General features: G+C 46.9%; 2 protein-coding genes across 2 annotated transcripts; both read right to left on the bottom strand.

Annotated features, from left to right (window-relative positions):
* Positions 1 to 1,520: 1,520 nt before the first annotated feature.
* LOC138140583 (uncharacterized) lies at positions 1,521 to 6,117 on the bottom strand. The gene is made up of 3 exons (XM_069061647.1): positions 5,938 to 6,117; positions 2,122 to 2,259; positions 1,521 to 2,042 (listed from the first exon to the last, which is right to left on the bottom strand). The coding sequence occupies exons 1-3, from the start codon at positions 6,115 to 6,117 to the stop codon at positions 1,521 to 1,523; spliced, it is 840 nt and encodes a 279-aa protein (XP_068917748.1).
* Positions 6,118 to 6,138: 21 nt separating this feature from the next.
* LOC138140582 (uncharacterized) lies at positions 6,139 to 8,085 on the bottom strand. Its single transcript, XM_069061646.1, has 5 exons — positions 7,939 to 8,085; positions 7,675 to 7,704; positions 7,220 to 7,327; positions 6,483 to 7,150; positions 6,139 to 6,427 (listed from the first exon to the last, which is right to left on the bottom strand). The coding sequence occupies exons 1-5, from the start codon at positions 8,083 to 8,085 to the stop codon at positions 6,139 to 6,141; spliced, it is 1,242 nt and encodes a 413-aa protein (XP_068917747.1).
* Between the last annotated feature and the right edge of the window lie 12,911 nt (positions 8,086 to 20,996).

Below are 20,996 nucleotides of genomic sequence, written 5' to 3'. Positions count from 1 at the left end.
TGTTACAAGTAATACCTAATGTATATCGTAATGCGGTGGTTCCCAAAGTAGTCTGGACCGCGACCCATCTAAAAATAAAATCATATTTCGGGACCCACCGGGCCCAACTTGCCTTATATTGCTGCAGCAGCATTATCTTGTATATACAGAGAGCTTTTTTTAACTCTGAACATAGCCCAATGTTCAGTTTTAAAAAACGCAGGTCAATGCATTGAGAATATTGTAACGTTTCGACTTCCTTGACTTTCCCTCGATGATGTTTTTTTCTCCCTCATTTGGCCTCCGCCCCGCACTCGCTTTTCCGGTGGCCCTCTTTCCCGCACTTGAAGCACAGATCCTTGTTCTTGCACTCTTTCGCCATGTGGCCGAAACGATGGCACCTGAGGCACTGCTTCACGCGGATCTCCTCCGTTACGAAGCAGAGGGTCAGGCCGACGACGACCTTTCCTCTTTCCATTGCCTCGTGGTGGATTCTCGGTTCCACGGCGAAGACCATGTTCTGCCGCCTCTCGTTCTGGCACTTCCTCTTGGTGAGGAACGCGAAGCTCTTCCGGAACTCTTCCAGCGGCTGTCCTCCGTGCAGCCAGTCGTTCTTTTGGTGGACGTCCGCCACCACCTCTTCGGCGCTCCAGTGCGCCTCCAGCCCTGTCAGGGTCAGTGTGGGGTTCATCCTTGGGATGTCCCTCACCGTCACTCCCTCCCTCTTGCGCAGTTCCTGCTCCAGCTTCTCCTTCTGTTCCTTGCTCTTGCAGGCAAGGACCACAGACCCGTCCTTCCGGGTGCTCATCTGGGCTACCGGGCCCCCGATCACTTTGATGTCCACCTGTTGGAGGACATTCTTCAACCCGCACCCCGAATCTGCCGCGACGACGGTCTCGTGGACTTCCTCCATGCGGGCTTTCAGCCTCTGCGCGTAGGTCATCTTCTGGCCCCCTTGGGGCTGCGCTCCATTGGTCGAGCCCCCCTGAGGCTGCGCCCCCCGGTGCTGCGCCCCCTTGGTCGGTGCCCCCTTGAGGCTGCGCCCCTTTAGTCGGAGCCCCCCGGTGCTGCGCCCCTTTAGTCGGAGCCCCCCGGTGCTGCGCCCCTTTGGTCGGTGCCCCCTTGGCAGCCTCCACCTGGGGCTTTGCCCCCATGGTCGGTGCCCCCTGGGGCTGCCCCCTCAGACTGCGCCCCCTCGGTTGGGCCCCCCTGTTACTGCGCCCCCTTGGTCTGACCTCCCTGGGTTTTCTTCGCGCCCTTCTTTTTCCCGACGGTTTCCCATTGCTCCGTCGGTGGCTGGGCCCCCTTCCTCGCTGGTGGCTCCACCCCAGCTTCCTTGGCCAGATCCTCTCGTAGCTGGTCCAGCTTCTTCTGAGACGGTCCTCTCGTGTCTCTCCCTGCTGTGGCCTCCATCCGCTGCAGTCTCACCTGCAACACACGCTCCTCTCTTGCCAGGACGACCTCCATGAGCATGTCGCTTACCGCCTCCTGGATTTCGTCCTGCGCTTCTCGGACCTGACGCTGGTCGTCCCGTCGAAAGGTCAGCTTCCCCGTCGTTTCCCTGTTGGTGGCCTCTGATTTTCTTCAGCGCTGTGAAGATCCTCCTTCTTGCCGCCTCGATCCTCCAACATTGTCCGGGCTGGAGTTGCCTGGTGTCGCCGCTCTTTTCCCCTGTTTTCTTCGGGGTCTCTGCCTCTGCTTCCGCTCCTCTTATCAGGACTTTCGTCCTGGTTGGGGCCTCCTCCTCTCCGCTTTCTTCTGCCTCGTCCCGCGCTCTCTTTGCGCCGATCTCCGCTGCTGCGGCTGCCGGTGCCCCCGTTTCCATCGCCTCCGCTGTCGTGGTTGAGGCCGCTTCCCGTTCTTCCCAGTTTGTTGGGACGGGCTCCCGCTTCTCGTCCGGGTTTTGTCCCGAGGTCCCCGCTTTTTCCGCGATTTCCGTCATCGCGGTCCGTGGTTTTGCCAATCCTTCCGGAATGTTCCGGCTGTCGATAGCTGGAACAGATGTTCAGCCGCCTACCTGTGCGACCCCTCCTTTGTGTCGCGTCGAAAGCTTCTAGAACGTTCTGGAACGTTCTCGAGCTTCTCGACTCGTGGACCGCAGGAACACCACTCTCTACCTGTAACAGATGGTTAATCGCCTACCTGGGCGACCCCTCCTTTGTGTCGCGTCGAAATCTTCTGGAACGTTCCGGGACTTCTCGACACGTGGACCGCAGAAACGCCGCTCTCTACAGCCCCCCTGAAAGGCAACTGTAATCCACTTAGCTTGGGCGTCGCCCCCTTGTGGTGTGGGTGTCCTCAGCCTCACTCGGGCGCACAGGGCACTCGAATAATACCGAAGCACACTTGTTGCACAACTCTCGACGCTGCTACAGATGTAGCCCCCTTGTTGTGACACGTAGGTCGGCACTCTCAAGCACACAAGGCACAGGGAAGCACAACAAACGGCACAACACAACGCGCAAACCGCCGCTCGGTGGCTGCTCTGCCGTAACCTAAGTTACGGGTTTACAGACCCACTTCACCACAATTCACACACTTCGCTTTGAAAGCTGTCTCCCGGTAGCCCCCAAGCACACAAGGCACTTAGAAAACAAACACACAAAACAAACTTTACAAAAACAAAACCACGTGCTCTAGACAACTGGTAGTCGCTCTCAAATACGTCCGCTCTGCTCGACCGCTCGATCGAAAGGCGCCTTTATTTGTGTCGAAAATTGCAAAAATAACATCCACATTCCTTAACCATACACTAGGAAAGTATTCAAGCTATTTCTCTAAATCTTTCTCAAAACGGCTCATGAATAGATCAGCAATAAAAGGAGACAAAGAGTGCTGTTCCCTCATTCAGTGGATAAAATTTATCGTTGATTTGAAAAATGTTCTGCTTCATGCAAATTTCGGTGAGCTGAATATATTCCATTACAATTTTGTCATCTAAGTGGTTTTCTAACAATAATTCTTTAAGGTGTTCAAGAGTCTGTGGAATTGGAACACTAGGAAAAAGAGAACTTATCAAATGAAACCAAAATCTCGCTGTCTTTGAGTCTAATATCTTTAATTCTGTTAATAAAATCTAATGAATTTTGGACTGAAAAACTTGATTGTTTTATGGGCAAGTTATTGAATTCATTTGTCAACCATTTAGAAATTTTTGAAGTTGGAGCATTGATTGCAGAAACAATCGGTCTCACAGATTTTTCAGGTTTATGAATTTTTGGCAAACAGTATAATTTAGGAACAGTTGGGTTAGAGACATGTAACTTATATCTAATACCAGGTGTGACAAGGTGGCTACATTTTTTCAAAACCTTGTTGACATCCCTGATGAGGCAAAGGATTTGTGTTTATTACCTGATAAGGACCGTTACTAATTAGGTGATTAACCCTTTCATAATAAATAATCCTCTTTGTCCAAAATAACCACCTTATTACCCTTATCGGCTTTTAAATAAAAGCAATCTTTTCGACGTAAGCTTTTAATAACTTTGTTGTGGTTTTCTGATTGAGAGTGATTTGTTTTTCTTAAATTCTTGGAAATGACCTGTGGGCAAGCCTCTCTCACATGGTTCTCTGTCGGTTCGTTGAGTCTGATGATAGAAGCTTCTATACCAGCTACAACTTGTTCGACTTCTGAACCAAAAACATTAAAGTATCTGGCAAAATTTGTTGCATGTTATGTTTGAAAGGGAACGACGGGTTGCGTGGGCATTTCCTCAAGTTGTTCCATGAAAGATACAAGACCAGCATTCGGAAAAATTTCTTACTCATCTTCCAGAGAACGCTGTTTCATCAGACTCCTCCATCAGCAAGTTTAAGAATAAAATTGAGAATATTTACTTCAGTAGGAATGCTCAAATGAGCAAGCAGTAAAATATAGCTGCTTTCAATTCCAGCTGTGGTTTACTCCAATGCCAAGGGATAACTTTCAACTTGTGGATGAGCAAAATAGGCATTGCCTCTGCTCGGCCTATTATAATAATAACAATAATAATTCACCAAAACTCCCGCCTTCTCGGAAGATCTTCAGGTAATAATGCTGGCACACAATAATTAATGTGATATGGGTGCAGACTTTTTTTTTATATTGCTGTCCATTGTCCATGCAGTGGTTGTTGGAACATGGATTCTACGTGCAATTTCGCACACGCTTAAACTGCGGTCAGCAGCTACCATTTAAAATATTTGTTCGTCTCGGACCACAGCATTAACTGCACTGCAGGTCTACCTCTGTCCACATTGATTGGTCTCAAATTTCCAAATTCTCGAAGGCGTCGATTAACATGGGAAAATACACTACGATGGTGAACCTGGCGATTAGGGAATCTTTCTTCACTGCAGCTCTGCTATTGCGTCTAACTTCACGATAAATAAGGTGCATGCCACTTAAATCGCTAAATGTGTCATTTCCGGCCATTTTTGCAACTTTGTAGCGTTATAAAACGCCACGAATTCACATTGGCGGGTATAGAAGGCCCGAGAGGTTCTACAAGCGCTTGCGGGACTGTAACATCGCTGCTCGACCACCCGGAGTTAGCATTGAAGCATCAAAAAACGCAACGACGACGACGACGTCTCTTACCTACGCGACGCAACCACCTTCCGTGACATTTAGAGTGGCCCATTTCGTTTCGGTTGATTTCGGTTAACGAATTCGAATTTTGGTTTTAGACACTGTGCCAGCCATGGGGCGGCTGGAGGAACACGTTTTCGCCCCACAATTTTAGGCCTCAGGTCTTTGGATCGTTTGGCTGCGATTCATCTTTCTTCTCGACCCTGCGAAGACCAGCGAGTACCGCCTGACGCAACAAACGCGTGGACTTACCAGCATTTTACCGAAAACCATTTGAAATTTTGCACGTTGGCGGAAACCGGAAAGGTAAACAAAGCGGCATAGCGCCATAATAATTCTTTTGACAAGTCAGAGCGCACAAGTAGTACCGCGGAAGTGCCTTCATTCGATGCGCTGTGCATTCGAAAATCGGAATACTATATTGCGAAGGGGAATAAGTGCCGATCGTCTCGCACCATGCAGAACTGAAAATTAATGGGGGTTGCGAAAAAACTGCACGAGGCGGAAACGACATCTTGAGTTCTTTCGAATTTTTGGAAAAACTCTACGTCTGATAGGTAGTCTGCAATTTCCTTTTGACCTTTGTTATTTCATTAAAATCTGCAAAAGTGCAAAATAAAACATTTGGTCAGCCGAAAGAGTCTAATGCAAATGTCGTACGGTAGGTATTTTACAGCACTCAAAATAAGCAGGCACGAGCCGACGCCGAGTACTTGAAACCTAGTTTCTGCGCTGTAAAATACCCATACATTAATTATCTCAATCTCAAGTATTAAACCAAACCAAAATTAAGTTTACTACCTACCTAAATGTGTAAGAAGTTTTACTGATTTGTAGTGACTAGTCTAAATAATTAAAGTTTCGTGACTATTCTAAAAAAAAAAAATCGTTTCATTTCTTGAAAAAATCAATATATTGCTTAGGACACCTGCGTTATTCTTTGACAGATGTACCGCCCCAGTCAAACTCCCCGCCTGGCAGTGTCCTCGAATCGCATCACGCGGGAGCGTTAATCGGCGCCCGTAACGTCCGCAAACTCGGACAGCCGACCGGACCGCACGTGCGAACGTACGGACACGGAACGACGCTCATAAGCGAACGGCGCACGCGTCCGCCTCACCGACTAAGTAAAGAAACGATAAAAGTAGTGGTATTTCACCGGCGATGTTGCCATCTCTCACTTATGCTACACCTTACAGTGCCAGACAGAGTCAAGCTCAACAGGGTCTTCTTTCCCCGCTAATTTTTCCAACCCGTTTCCTTGGCAGTGGTTTCGCTTGATAGTAGGTAGGGACATGGTAATGCTATTGGGGGCCTGTTTGTCCAGAGGACGTTAGGCCGCTCCGATGGCAGCCGTAGCCGTGGCAATTGAAGCACCGGTTCACCTCTATCTTTTCTTCCATCCAGAAGAGGGTTAGTCCTACCACCGCTTTCTTGCTTTTCAGGCATTCTGCCTGCGTTTTTGCGTCCATCATCAGGACGATGTTCTGCTTGCTGCTGTCCTTGAAGGCTCTCCTCGAGAGAACTTTCACCTCTGTGGTGAACTGTTCGCTGGTTCTCTCCATCCGGATCCAGTCGTTTTTCTCTCAGATGTCCAGGACGACTTCTTCCGGTTTCCACTCTGTCCCCAATCCCGTGATCGTGATTGTGGGATTCAGTTTTTTGACCTGGTCCACCTGGACCCCTTGTTTCTTTTTCAGGACTTCTTTCAGCCTCTTCTTCTTCTCGCCTTGGCTGACTAGAGCAGTGAACCGTGTTTTCGGCTTACCACCTGGGCAAGGGGTCATCCGATTTCCTGGATGTTGAGGTTGCTCATAGTTCTCTTCGTCTCGGTTTCGCTCTGTCCGTCCATCCTCACGAGCGTCTCGTGCCTTGCTGGAATCTTTTCTTTGAGCTTCTGCGCGTACGACACAGTGGTCCACTCCCCTACCTGTTTTTCTGCTTCTTCTTTTTTGGCGCCGGTGTAGGTGTGCTCCTTGGTGCCGCTGTTGGGGTATTTTGTCCACCTTCCTGGTTCCCCGCCTCTTCTCTCGCTGCTTCTTCATGCAACTCTTTGCGGTGTTGATCCAGTTTCTTCTGAGAAGGCCCTCTGAGGTCCTTCTTTTCTCTCTCTCTCTCTCTCGCTCTCTCTCTGTTTCTCTGCGTTTGCCTCGCCTGCGTTTCCTTCTTTTCGGTCAGCTGTCGGATCTGTTCCCTCAGCTTCTTGACTTGGTTCTCCGCATTCGTCGCCCTTTCTTCCGCCAGTCGTGCTTCTTCTTGCATCCCGATGACTTCCAAAAGGACGTCTGAGATGCCGTTCTTGATGTCTCCTGACGCCGTCAGGATTTTCTTCTGGTTTTCTTTGGTGAAGGAGATCTTTCCTCCCATCTCTTTCTTGATAGCTTTTGCTATCTCCGTTAGCGCCTTGTCTGTCTCCATCGTAACCTTTTTTATGGTCTGTGCTCTGCTGGTCTGCGCTCTGTTGGTGTTCTCTTCTTGTTTCTTTCTCAACTCTTCCGCTTCTGTCATTTCGACTGCTTCTGTCTCTTGTGCTGAATCCGCCGCGGCTTTTTCCCCCGTCTTCTTCGGGTTCTTCTCCCTTCCGTTTTTCCCGTCTTCCTTTTCCAGTGTCGGGCTTGCTTTCCTCTTTCAGTTCTCTGTTCTCGACGTGGAACAGCTCCGTCCGACACTTTTCGTCTCCCAGTTTTCCGGATTTTCCGGTATTTCCGTTTCCATCATGTTCTCCTCTTTGGCTGAAATTTTCTCGATTGTCGCCATTTCTTGTGTTTTCTCATCCTGTGTTTGAGTTGAATCAACACTTTAAACACAATTTTAGCACAAAATCGTTTCGATTTCGCAAGGATTACAGCGAGCTGCTCTCAGACACGTCCGCTCTCTCCAATCGCTCGATCGAAACTCGTAGATAGGGACAGTGGGAATCTCGTTAATCCATTCATGCGCGTCACTGATTAGATGACGAGGCATTTGACTATCAGATCCGGTTGGAAACCTCCTTCATTGCGATTAAACTAGATTGAAATGAACCTAGCGCTCGGGAGTGATACTCAGTATCATCATATCAGCCAGGATTGACGGGGCAAGTGTGATGACATGGAAAAGGATATGGACTGGGATCTGCTAACGGATCCTTCTCGTTTCTCTATCGGACTAACCTGAAACAGACTCGACAGCAAAAATTAGAAACGATAAAAGCAAGTCCGTTCCTGAAGGGAACGGACGGATGTAGAAACCAATAGATTTTGACGATCACCTTTGGAGATTTTCTGGGCGCCCATGCCCCATCCGAGAATACGTAGACGCACCAAACCTTACCCAGTTCATCCAGGAGCCGCGCAATGCGTAGGTGCTATATTGTGCCAGCTCCCGGTCCATCAGCCCCAACTCACGCAGGGACTGCGTGGACTCGGAAGACCAGACACGTCGCCACGAGATGGTAGCGCTGGCAAATCGCACTTGCGTTTCTTCTTCCGCTCTCCTCCTTGGTTGTACCAAAGCTCCACGCACCAATCACCGGGTGAGCTGAGCTTCGTCATGATACTTGACGACCTTTTTGCGCTGTGCGCTGCCCAAGGAAGGGTTAGGTGCGACAACTTGCACGTCCACGACGGCGATTTCGCGCCCCCTTGAAGCGACAATGTCGGGTCGTCGGATCCCAACAAACGTCCATGCCGCAAAGAGGGGTATTGGATGGTCAAAGTTGATGAAAAGTCGAAAATTTAAAATTAATTTCATATAGTTGGGCAATATAACCACAAAAAATACTCTTTTTAAAATGATTAAATTTGACCCCCCCATGCCATTTAAAAAAAATCAAGTTAGCCATGTATCTTCAAAATAAATGATGTTGAAAAATTGAAAAAAATCTTAGATGATAGATTTTAACTTCTAACTGTGTGCCCAATTTCAAGGAGCTCTGCTAAACCGTTCTGAAAATATTTAGCTGTATCCATACCTCCAGCGACCCTGTATATTTAAAAATAATAGGTGTGTTTTGGTGATTTTTTTCTTTTTAAGTCGCTTCTGTATAGAGGTTAGTACACGTAAAAATTAGAAGTGGGCCTTGGAAGACCTTGGAAATTAGTTTAAAACACACCACTTTTACAACATACGTTATTTATAATTTCCAGTTGCAGTTCCTTTGTGTTAATGGTATTAGAAAAATAATAAAAGCGCTTACTGACTCGAGTCCATCACAGAAAACTTTATAAATACAGAAAAAATTGACACTGAAACTTCGCATAACCAATAACATAGCAGGTCAGAACATAGCCCTGAGAAACAATAAGGATCGTCTGGGCGTTCGCCATCGTGCATTTTTTTTTTTTTTTAACCGGCAAATGACAACATACTTTATCTATTACTCCACTACATGGTTCAACTTAATGAAATTAAATTTTAAATTTTCGACTTTTGATCAACTTCCAGCGCCTAATACTCCTCTGTGCGCCGTCACGTCTGCCACGTGATGTCCAAACACGGGATGGTAATGCATTAATGTGAACGGAAAGGTAGTTGAGCCAGTCTTTGGCTCATATGGCACGGGTACAGCAGCGGAGCCACTGTGTACTCGGAGTTTCTCTCACAGACTCCTTAAGCGCCCTCCCATCCATCGACCGATAAAGCTTGTGACCAAAAGTTGGCCAGTGACAGCTCCGGGCTCCCAGGGGGTTTTTCGGGGCAGAGGGCGTGGGTTCGGATTTTTAAAAAAATGGGCGCCAGGCAGCTATTGTCTTGAGCTGGTTGTTGCTTGTCCAGCTGCCGGGACAAGTGCTCAGATCTTACTCGTCGAAGGTAAGTAAAAGCAAACGCTTTCTGATCGTTAAACAAATTTTGGTTTATTCGGTTACTGCAAAATTATCCACAGAACAGTATTTGGTGGTTCGGTACTGGTTCACACGAATGCGATAATGGTTCGCTTGTAACTACTAGATGAAAATTGAAAGATGCGGAACCAGTACTTTTTGGTGGCCTTAATATCTACTTTGGTCGTAACCAGAAAAGCTTTTCTTTCACATGTGACCGAATCTTAAACTAAACATGATATTCTTCGACGAAATAAAGGATGTTTTGATTCCTGATGAGGAACCTCCCGAACTTAGACTTCCTTCTGATCGAGCTAATTATTAAATGTAAACTTAATGAAACCCAAGGTCAAGATTGGGGTGTCACCTTGACAAAAAAATTAAAATTGATCCTGATAGGAAAGTTTAAATCGGCGAAGTTCCGAAACGTTAAATTTGACTGAAATTTCTTTAAGTTGACACTGGAGATTGAATGAAAAGGTTCTTACAAAAAATTCTAAACATTTGCAAAGTTTCAAAAAAAATTTAGTGAACATACAAAAATTATGAAAGCGAGAAGCGAGAAATTCGAGGCGTTCCTAAATTTTGCAATGCCGCGGTAAAAAAATATGGCGACTTAGCTTTATGACGGGTCTGTTGTCTCCTCGAATAGCGTCCTTTTGACTTGCGGTGTGACCTTGGCGATACGGTGCTCAAAATAAACGATCGCCTCTGCGAACGATGTTCTCCAAAATGGTCGCCTCTGCGAACGATCTGGCTACGAATCGCCCTGCGAACGATCTGGCTACGAATCGCCCTGCGAACGATCTGGCTACGAATCGCCCTGCGAACGATCTGGCTACGAATCGCCCTGCGAACGATCTGGCTACGAATCGCCCTGCGAACGATCCCTAACGAATTGTCGTTAGTGTTGTGAAAATCGGAAGATTCGGTAATTACCTTTCAGCGAAAAAGGGGGTTCTTGGCGCTAAATCGAAGTCCTTCCGGCACTCCTTTACTCAAAAATTTTCGGTACTCTAAAGTTGCGATACGGTACTGGATCAATTCATCCAAACGGGATTGACTCTAAACTGGATCGAACCACCCCTAATACATGGTCTTAGTGAAATGAATTCAAAATTGAACGATAATTACCTCTATAGTGCGAGGGGTCACTCGACCACGAACTCTAAAAGGCGCTTCGCTGGCGTCGCTTCGACGGCTCTCGACGAAGTGTCCGACTTCCGCATTTTTAATCTCGGTACCGCAGTCCCATAAATCGCGAAAATCGTCACGCGCGCGATTCTCGACCTTATTCAGTCGTGCTATAAGGCGGGCTGCGCTTGCGTGGTACTGCGCAATCAAAAATGTGCATTTCCGGTGGTACTACACGTGCGCGTGTCATGACAGGTGGACCGTCATGGCGTCGGTTTGTTTACCTCGAAATTATACCGAGCGGGAGAATTCAGATTTTGGACGGTATTGTGTCGGTAAGTCGTGCACGTCTATCCTGATGTTAATTGCCGTAACTCGCAGGTCAAAAAAAGGACAGGAAGAAAGATGGGGTTGAAAAGAAGGAGATGACTTTCCGGCAAGTTACTAAAGAGGAAAAGGGACCCAACATTGCCGTACGGTCACCTATCGCTGAGAAGAGAAGAAGAGAAAGTGAAGAGAAAGAGAAAGTGAAAGTGGGGTTCTGAAAGATAGGTTGCAGCTCGCCAACCTAGAGGCGTGAGGCCACCTCAGCCTGACATTTGCGGGGGTAACATGTGTTCTTCCAGCCCCCCCGTGGTGGCTGGCACAAATGACTCTAAATTGAAACTTTCCGCTTCCGGAATGAGCGACGTAAAAAACTTGAAGGCAGGGTGGGCGCGTCGCGTTGCCAAATGCCGTGCGTTAACTGCTAGTTCCGGGTCTTCGAACTGCGATCTATTAGCCCCGCGAGCATAAGTAGGACCTCGTGGCCTCCTACTCCGGCCAATCGCCATTGTGGCGTTTCGTAACGCTACACTACCCCCCTCCTCAAAAAGAAAAAGGAAAAGGTAACTCAGTTGCCTTTTACTTTTTACAAAAAAACGAAGATGAAGTCTTCACAAAAAAAAACGTCAAAATTTGATCACTGGAAAAGTTTTGGTTTCGCCACGAAAATGGCTTGTCGATATCTGCGCGTATCAAACGATTGAAAACTGAATCTCAATGTCAATTAGTACTTGAGTACTGCGGTATGATGTAAGTCAAGTCCGGTTAAATGTCATAATTTGGGGTTCTTAAATAAACTTTTCCTGAACAAACTCCACGGTAAAATTTTACTGTCGTCAACATTCCAAAGGAGGACAAAAGAATTAATCGAAAAATTGAACGGTACGAAAAAGTGAAATGCAAAGCTCGCTACGGTTCTTCGGCTTCTGCCAGAGATCCTCTGAATTCTTTCAAATCTTTCATGTGCCAAACACCTAGATCTGCGCGGTTCTCATCTTCGAGAGCGTACGCGAGTTTCGATAGTTTTCTCGTTATCGTGCACAGCACGTAGCGTGGCGCTAATTTTTGCGCAAAGTCTTTCGCAGCGCTGGAAAGTACTTTGTTGCGTTTCCAAACTTTGTCGCCTACAAAAAATTCAGCGTCGCGCTTCCGAAGATTGTACGAGCGTTCGTTGCGTTCGTGCGCTTTGTGAAGGTGCTGGGTTACATCCTGCAAGATGGTCTTGAGGTGTTCTAAATTTTTCGCGTGATCTTCGCGATCAGCTGTCGTCAAGGTTTCCGGATTTTCCGCTACTTTGCCGTAAAATTCACCGGTACAGGGTACTACCCTACCAAAATTGAGAAATGCTGGACTGAATCCGGTTACTTCGTTGACCGCTGTGCGAATCGCGTACCCGATCTTTGCCACCTCGGCATCCCACTTTTTGTGAGCGCCTTTGACGTAACTTCGTATGGCAGTGCCAACTGTGCGGTTGTATCGCTCCACAGGGTTGCTCTGAGGGTGATACTTGGCTGTGAACCAGATCTTTTGAACTTTGTAGTTCTCGCAAGTCTTTACAAATTCGTTTCCGACAAACTGCTTGCCGTTGTCGACCAAAATGAATTGCGGTACACCATACACAAGAAAAATTCCGTTCTCGATACATTCTGTAACTTTTGAGCTCGTAGCTTTTCGTAACGGAAATAGTACAACGTACTTCGTGAACCAATCTACGATCACTAAGAGATACGAATATCCTTTCGTGGACGTCGGTAATGGACCAATCAAATCAACGGAAATCATTTGCCACGGAAACTGAACCTTTTTTTCTTTTCCCATAAGCCCTGCGCGAGCGGTGTTCGGTGCTTTTTGCTCATTGCAAACCTTGCAGTTTCGAACGTAACGAATGACGGAACGACGCATTTTCGGCCAAAAGTGATTGATGGATAACCTTGAAAGTGTCTTGTAGTACCCGAAATGAGCTGATGTCGGTGCATCATGACATGATTCTAAAATTTTTGTTCTTTGATTTCGCGGTACTAAAAGCTTCCACTCCGGGACGTTGCCGGGTAGTACAATTTTGTTCGGTACGAATCGATACACGAAACCGTTCTCGACTTTCCATGATGGATTTCTTTGAGGATTGGCGATTATGTTGTCGCGAAGTCGCGTGTACGACTCGTCCAAATCATTCAAGTTCACGCCGAGAAAGCTGTCAATGTCTACCGCAGCAATTTCTGCAGGTAGTCTCGATAGTGCGTCCGGTACTACATTGAGCTTGCCCTTACGATGGACCAAATCGAATGAAAATTGATTGAGCTTGACACTCCATCGCGCTAACTTGCCTGCTGGGTCCTTCATTCGGTTTAACCAGAGCAATGAATAATGGTCCGTCACGATCGTGAAATGGGTGCCCTCAACGTAAGGTCTGAACTTTTCCAACGCGAACAAAACGGCTAAACATTCTCGTTCCGTAACGCTATAATTTCGCTCGGCTTTTGTTAGCGAACGGCTGGCGTACGCGATCACTCTCTCATCTCCGTCTAAATCTTGCGTTAAAACTGCTCCTAGACCGGTGTTTGAAGCGTCAGTTTGGATCACGAAAGGTTTCGAGAAATCAGGACTTGACAATACGGGTGCTGAAACAAGTGCATCCTTGATTTTCTGAAAAGCTTCCTGAGCTTCAGGAGTCCACTCCGTTTTCTGTCGCTTTCGCTTTCCGGTAAGTAACGCGTTTATCGGGGACATGAGGGTCGAAAAATGAGGGATGAAACGCCTATACCAAGAACACATGCCTACGAAACGTTTGATTTCGGTACTAGTCTTCGGGACTGGATAGCTCACCATGGCCGCTACTTTGTCTGGATCGGTACCTAGACCATGTTCATCGACAGTGAAACCCAAATATTTCAAACTTGAGCGGAAAAGTTGACACTTTTTCGCATTCACGGTGAGTTTCGCGTCTCGAAGACGTCGTATCACCTCCCTCAAAACTTGTACGTGTTTCTCGAATGTCGGGGCGATAATGATTAGATCGTCCAGGTAAACAAAGACGTGAGGTTCTAGTTCAGGTCCGAAAATTCTGTCCATGAGACACTGCTGCCTCTGGGCTGCGTTTGTCAGTCCGAACGGTAATACGTTAAAATGAAAAAGACCTCTGCCGGGAATCGCAAAAGCTGTCTTCGGCCTAGACTCTGAATCTAACGGGATTTGCCAAAAAGCGTTCTTGAGATCGATCGAACTGATGTACTTTGCTCCTCGCAACATACTGAGAATCCTGTCGACACGCGGTAATGGGTAACTGTCACGTTTTGTCACGGCATTGAGCCTGCGACCGTCAAAGCAAAGTCGGTATTCACCGGAAGATTTCTTTACTAACAAAATTGGAGAAGACCACGGACTGTCAGAAGGCGATATGACATTGTTCTCGAGCATGCGGTCAATTTCTTTGTTGACTTCCGCAAGCATGTACGGAGACCACCAATACGGACGTTGTTTGATCGGCAATGCTTCTCCCGTGTCGATTGTGACTGTCATTTTGTGTGTCCTCCCTAACTTTCCGTCGTTGCTCAACAAATCTAAATTTTTCCGGATGATCTCGGTGATCTCATGCCGATCCGCGCCACACTCCGTCACCGCGTCACATTCTGGTACTCTTACGATATCCGACGCTACTTCAATTTTGTGACCCGCGAAATCTATCTTGAGTCCGAATAATCTACAAAAGTCGCACCCTAATATGACGCTATGCTGAAGATCTGGCACGTAGTAGACACGAATTCGCCGTCTCGACGAGTCTAACACTGCTTCTAGTTCGATAGCTTTGGTTACCGGATGTTGTTTTCCGTCGGCAGTTCTGATGGTTTTTAGCCGAGATGGGAAAGTTTTTCCACCTGCGCGAAAATGAATTAAATCGGCTCCTTTTCCACCAACTATAGTGCAATTCGAACCGGAATCCACGAGTCCTTCAGTTTCCTTATTGTTTAGACGCAGTCTGATAAATGGCCTATTGTCATTGGTTTTGCTGACGAAAATGGAAGCGGAATTTGCCCGAGAAGGCTTGCAAAACTCTTTGACTTCGTCTAACCAAGCGTTCCACTGGGTGTCCGTACGTTTCGCGATGATCGATGCGTTTACATCGGCCTTGGGATGTTTTAGGAACGTAGCACGGCCGCAAGTCTGCCGCGTCCCTACTGCGCGTTTCCCGACGGATTACACTTTTTGCAGGTCGCCAAGGTGACGTCTGGCTCCCCACAACGGTAGCAAAACTGCTTTCTTTTCAGTCGACAGTTCATGAACGAATGATTCGGCTGTTGACAATTCCAGCACTTGAACGACCTGGAGGACGAACTCGCGGGTTCACTCCGTCTGGCTGAATTGCCTGAGGGTTCCTTCACGACGATGGCGCGTGGACTCGCTTTCGCGGGTTCGCTCGCCCGAACATATGCCAACTCTGGCTCCAACACGCAAGATGACTTGGGTGCAGCGCGATGTTTCTGCCGCAAAGCCGATAACTCCTCCACTTTTTTGCACAACTTAATCAACTCCGGTACGGTGACAACTTCGGTGATGCTAAGCTGGTTAAGGTAACATGGAAGCAAATTCCTCCGAATCGTCTTTACCTTGGTTATCTCCGCCGGTGGTCGACTAAGTCTAGCAAAAAGCGTCTCCATAACCGCAACGTAAATGGTTATCGACTCGCTTTTGCCCTGAAGCCTGCCCTTGATTTCGTCCCACAACAATTCATCGAAATCCGGTGGAAGAAATTCCTGTTTCAACAACTGAACCACTTCGTCCCAATCGCTCAATCTGCTCCGAACAGAACGATACCAAATCAGCGCTTTGCCGCTAAAGAGATCAATGGCCGCGTTAAAAAGGTCCCTGTTGGTTGCGTTTCGCGCTACCGACAGTTCCTCTACCCGTTCCAAGAACTGGTTCACCGTCATTCCATTTTCCTCCCCGTTGAAAGATACGCCCCAGGTGTGAATTGGCACTAGTTTCGGTTCCGGAGATCTCGCGTGAGGGTGCACGTAAATGGGAGTAGTCGCGACGACTGGTGGCGCTTCCACCGTAACCGGGCTCGCTTCTGCTGCCTTGTCGTGAAGATCAGCTTCGAGCAACAAACATGTCGCGTACGCCTCATTTCTATACTCCGCATCTCGCTCGCGTCTCATTCGCCGAATGCGAAATGAAAGGTGCGTTAGACGGGTCTTCAACCGTTTGAAGATCATGTCTTCCGCCGTTCCTTCAAATTCTGTCAAAATCGTGCGTATGCTCTCAAGGGTGTCCTCAATGGCCTGGACCTCGGTGTCGTGATCATACTCTGCGTCATGAAGTGACAGAAAGTATTCGTCCGGTCGACCTAGTTCTTTGGACAGAGCTCTCGCTAACAGTTTCCTCTTATCGTCCTGGTTTCGGCTAGTCGTGATGCCGCGTATACGCAATTCATACGTCAGCTCGTCAGCTAGTAAATGCTTGACCTTGAATTGTTCGTCCATTTTGACGAAGACTCACCGCGATTCCACGGGTCGGTAACGCAATAAAAACGCCGGTCAAAACACTACCAAAAAACAGCGCGCAACACGATAGTCGATTCCGAGAAAAGGTTTTTGTCGTCGAGGGTACAAGATAAGACCGCTACTCAAACAATGAATTCGCCGCTAAATTTCCGCTTCTCATTAACACACAATCAAAAAATTCAACTTTCAATAAACCTTTACCAACTCCCTTTGCTCCGATTGAAAAAAGTGACTGAGCCTCAATGAAGATGAACGATAAACGAAAATTTGTGGTTGCTCCAAAAAATCGAGCCCCACGTTCTGGGCGTCAAAATTTGTGTGACCAAAAGTTGGCCAGTGACAGCTCCGGGCTCCCAGGGGGTTTTTCGGGGCAGAGGGCGTGGGTTCGGATTTTTAAAAAAATGGGCGCCAGGCAGCTATTGTCTTGAGCTGGTTGTTGCTTGTCCAGCTGCCGGGACAAGTGCTCAGATCTTACTCGTCGAAGGTAAGTAAAAGCAAACGCTTTCTGATCGTTAAACAAATTTTGGTTTATTCGGTTACTGCAAAATTATCCACAGAACAGTATTTGGTGGTTCGGTACTGGTTCACACGAATGCGATAATGGTTCGCTTGTAACTACTAGATGAAAATTGAAAGATGCGGAACCAGTACTTTTTGGTGGCCTTAATATCTACTTTGGTCGTAACCAGAAAAGCTTTTCTTTCACATGTGACCGAATCTTAAACTAAACATGATATTCTTCGACGAAATAAAGGATGTTTTGATTCCTGATGAGGAACCTCCCGAACTTAGACTTCCTTCTGATCGAGCTAATTATTAAATGTAAACTTAATGAAACCCAAGGTCAAGATTGGGGTGTCACCTTGACAAAAAAATTAAAATTGATCCTGATAGGAAAGTTTAAATCGGCGAAGTTCCGAAACGTTAAATTTGACTGAAATTTCTTTAAGTTGACACTGGAGATTGAATGAAAAGGTTCTTACAAAAAATTCTAAACATTTGCAAAGTTTCAAAAAAAATTTAGTGAACATACAAAAATTATGAAAGCGAGAAGCGAGAAATTCGAGGCGTTCCTAAATTTTGCAATGCCGCGGTAAAAAAATATGGCGACTTAGCTTTATGACGGGTCTGTTGTCTCCTCGAATAGCGTCCTTTTGACTTGCGGTGTGACCTTGGCGATACGGTGCTCAAAATAAACGATCGCCTCTGCGAACGATGTTCTCCAAAATGGTCGCCTCTGCGAACGATCTGGCTACGAATCGCCCTGCGAACGATCTGGCTACGAATCGCCCTGCGAACGATCTGGCTACGAATCGCCCTGCGAACGATCTGGCTACGAATCGCCCTGCGAACGATCTGGCTACGAATCGCCCTGCGAACGATCCCTAACGAATTGTCGTTAGTGTTGTGAAAATCGGAAGATTCGGTAATTACCTTTCAGCGAAAAAGGGGGTTCTTGGCGCTAAATCGAAGTCCTTCCGGCACTCCTTTACTCAAAAATTTTCGGTACTCTAAAGTTGCGATACGGTACTGGATCAATTCATCCAAACGGGATTGACTCTAAACTGGATCGAACCACCCCTAATACATGGTCTTAGTGAAATGAATTCAAAATTGAACGATAATTACCTCTATAGTGCGAGGGGTCACTCGACCACGAACTCTAAAAGGCGCTTCGCTGGCGTCGCTTCGACGGCTCTCGACGAAGTGTCCGACTTCCGCATTTTTAATCTCGGTACCGCAGTCCCATAAATCGCGAAAATCGTCACGCGCGCGATTCTCGACCTTATTCAGTCGTGCTATAAGGCGGGCTGCGCTTGCGTGGTACTGCGCAATCAAAAATGTGCATTTCCGGTGGTACTACACGTGCGCGTGTCATGACAGGTGGACCGTCATGGCGTCGGTTTGTTTACCTCGAAATTATACCGAGCGGGAGAATTCAGATTTTGGACGGTATTGTGTCGGTAAGTCGTGCACGTCTATCCTGATGTTAATTGCCGTAACTCGCAGGTCAAAAAAAGGACAGGAAGAAAGATGGGGTTGAAAAGAAGGAGATGACTTTCCGGCAAGTTACTAAAGAGGAAAAGGGACCCAACATTGCCGTACGGTCACCTATCGCTGAGAAGAGAAGAAGAGAAAGTGAAGAGAAAGAGAAAGTGAAAGTGGGGTTCTGAAAGATAGGTTGCAGCTCGCCAACCTAGAGGCGTGAGGCCACCTCAGCCTGACATTTGCGGGGGTAACATGTGTTCTTCCAGCCCCCCCGTGGTGGCTGGCACAAATGACTCTAAATTGAAACTTTCCGCTTCCGGAATGAGCGACGTAAAAAACTTGAAGGCAGGGTGGGCGCGTCGCGTTGCCAAATGCCGTGCGTTAACTGCTAGTTCCGGGTCTTCGAACTGCGATCTATTAGCCCCGCGAGCATAAGTAGGACCTCGTGGCCTCCTACTCCGGCCAATCGCCATTGTGGCGTTTCGTAACGCTACAAGCTCACGCGTCCAAAATTCGCGAAGACTGCGTCCCATCCGCGACCCGATCTACGACGTCCGCTAACCGCTCCCGACACCACCGGACCTTCGCCACGGCCGTGTCGGTCTTCGCGCATTCCCGAACGCTTTAGACGGAGGAGTGAGCCAAGCGCTCAAACCTCTTGAGATGCAACAACGGAATGAAGTCCGACAATTGCGAAATACCGAGTCCCCCGGCGTTAGTCGGCGCGTGAAAGTATCCCACCGGGACGTCGTGGGGTAGGCGCAGCCATGTCCGGATGGCATTTCGAACACGAATGTCCAGACGACGCATTGAGTCTCCCAAATGTCCAGACGTGATCAAATCTGGGCAAAAGGAAGACGCGCAGCAAGTGCATCCGCTGCTGAGGCTTCAATGGCGCATGTAATCCCAAGTACCTCCACAAGGTGATCCCATCGACCCGGTTAAGCCAACTACCCGACGCTCTGAACGTCGGGGCCATCACTAGCTTAACCTTCTTTTCCCTTCCAGAAGCAACAAGGGAAACGCACTTACTTTTCCCAGGGTTTAGGGAAAGTCCGCTTCTTCGGAGCTCCTCTTTGAAGATTTCCAGATTTCTCTGTAGTCCCCAATAAGTGGTGCCGCAGAGGATCACGTTGTCAGCAAACGCAAGCGCTGTTATGCGCGGTGTTCCCAGCCTGAAACCAACATCAGTTAATAACCTCCTCAATGCACGGTCTAAGACCAGATTGAAGAGTAGCGGCGACAGTGGATCGCCCTGCCTGACGCCTCTCTTCACGTTGACTTTCACCGATCGCCTCCCGAGTTCTAACAAAGTGGTCGCACTCCCATATAATGACCGGACGTACTCAACGAAAGGTTTACTTGGTTTACTAATACGTTAATGTTGTCATTGTTGGTTAAATCAAAAGAAACCTCTTCATCCACATAATCATATTCATCATGGTCGTCGTCATCATTATCAAAATTGTCTTGTTCATTTCGATCAATTTCTGTTGCATTAATTGTTTGGTCATTTTTTGAATACATAATGCTCACGACTGCGAGTTGAATCCCATGCGCAAAGCACAATTGCTGCAAAGGGTGTATCAACTTTCCCACTTTTACCATTACACTGGCACCGTCTGTTACCACACTAACTATATCATGTTCTAAGGTTAAATAGAATCTTCCAAGTTTTTTTTAACAAGATTAACACTTTGTCGGCGACACAAGAAAACCTCGTAACTCCCAAAAAATCCAAACATGACACCTTTACACTTTTACTCTTTTTTTCTCTATTAAGCAAAACTTGAAAATCAGTTTATTATTATTATTATTATTATTATTATTATTTGGTATGTTGGTTAACAGGTTGTACACTCAAATAAAAACCAACAGTAAACAGCGTTATACAATGAAATAGCTCAAAAAGCGACTGTGTACCCGTTACGGGAAACGCTCAATTAAACCTCTGAAATGCAGGTAATTAATCTCTTAAATTGTCCAAGACTAATCACAAAAATATCGCACTCACTACAGTTGCTATTGAATAATGTGCAGGCAGTATAAAGAGGGGAACGATGCAGTATATTACTAACTGCTCGCGGAACATAAAAAAAACAACCAGATCTAAGATTTGCCCGAGGCACATTCAAATAAATTTGGGATAACAAGAAGGGAGAATTAATAATGCCGTGTATGATCTTATATAGAAATATTAGAAAACTATGGTTACGTCTCATATTGAGAGAACGCAGATTTGCCATATTATAAAGAACAGAATTAGGAGTACCTCTTGGAGGAAATTCAACAATTAACTTGAACAGAAGATACTTGGCAAACTTCCTCTGAACCGACTCCAAAGCATGAACACCTCTTCGATAGATCGGCGACCATACAATTGAACAGTACTCCAATTTAGATCTGACCAAGGTAAAATAAAGTGCCCTTAAGCAACTCTCAGACCTGAATCGTTTGCACGATCGAAAGATGAAACCTAAAGTTTTGACTGATGATACCCCAATAATATCAACATGTTCGTTAAAGCTGAATTGAGCGTCAAATGTAACGCCTAAATCCTTGAAAGTGAAACACCTAGTCAATGAAGCATTCCCAATTCTATAATCGAACATAAGCGGCTTGGTCTTACGAGACAACGAGAGAATTTGTCACGATTCAAGGGGAGACGATTACTGAGACACCAACCATAAAGCACAT

Source organism: Tenebrio molitor, chromosome Y, assembly GCF_963966145.1.
Source record: "Tenebrio molitor chromosome Y, icTenMoli1.1, whole genome shotgun sequence".
NCBI classification, from domain to species: domain Eukaryota; kingdom Metazoa; phylum Arthropoda; class Insecta; order Coleoptera; family Tenebrionidae; genus Tenebrio; species Tenebrio molitor.
Note: the sequence above shows the minus strand (reverse complement) of the source record. Positions and strands in the feature narration are given on the sequence as shown.

Bases quoted from the DNA above. Each gene is read 5' to 3' on its own strand.
- LOC138140583 (XM_069061647.1), bottom strand. From the start codon at position 6,117: ATGGAGAGAACCAGCGAACAGTTCACCACAGAGGTGAAAGTTCTCTCG. The intron at 2,260-5,937 runs GTGAACCGGTGC...CCACACCACAAG, and splicing joins GGATGGAAGAAAAGATAGAG to GGGGCGACGCCCAAGCTAAG. The intron at 2,043-2,121 runs GTAGGCGATTAA...AGAACGTTCCAG, and splicing joins ACAAAGGAGGGGTCGCCCAG to AACGTTCTAGAAGCTTTCGA.
- LOC138140582 (XM_069061646.1), bottom strand. From the start codon at position 8,085: ATGACGAAGCTCAGCTCACCCGGTGATTGGTGCGTGGAGCTTTGGTAC. The intron at 7,328-7,674 runs GTTAGCAGATCC...ACTCAAACACAG, and splicing joins TAGAGAAACGAGAAGGATCC to GATGAGAAAACACAAGAAAT. The intron at 7,151-7,219 runs GTCGGACGGAGC...ACACTGGAAAAG, and splicing joins AAAACTGGGAGACGAAAAGT to GAAGACGGGAAAAACGGAAG.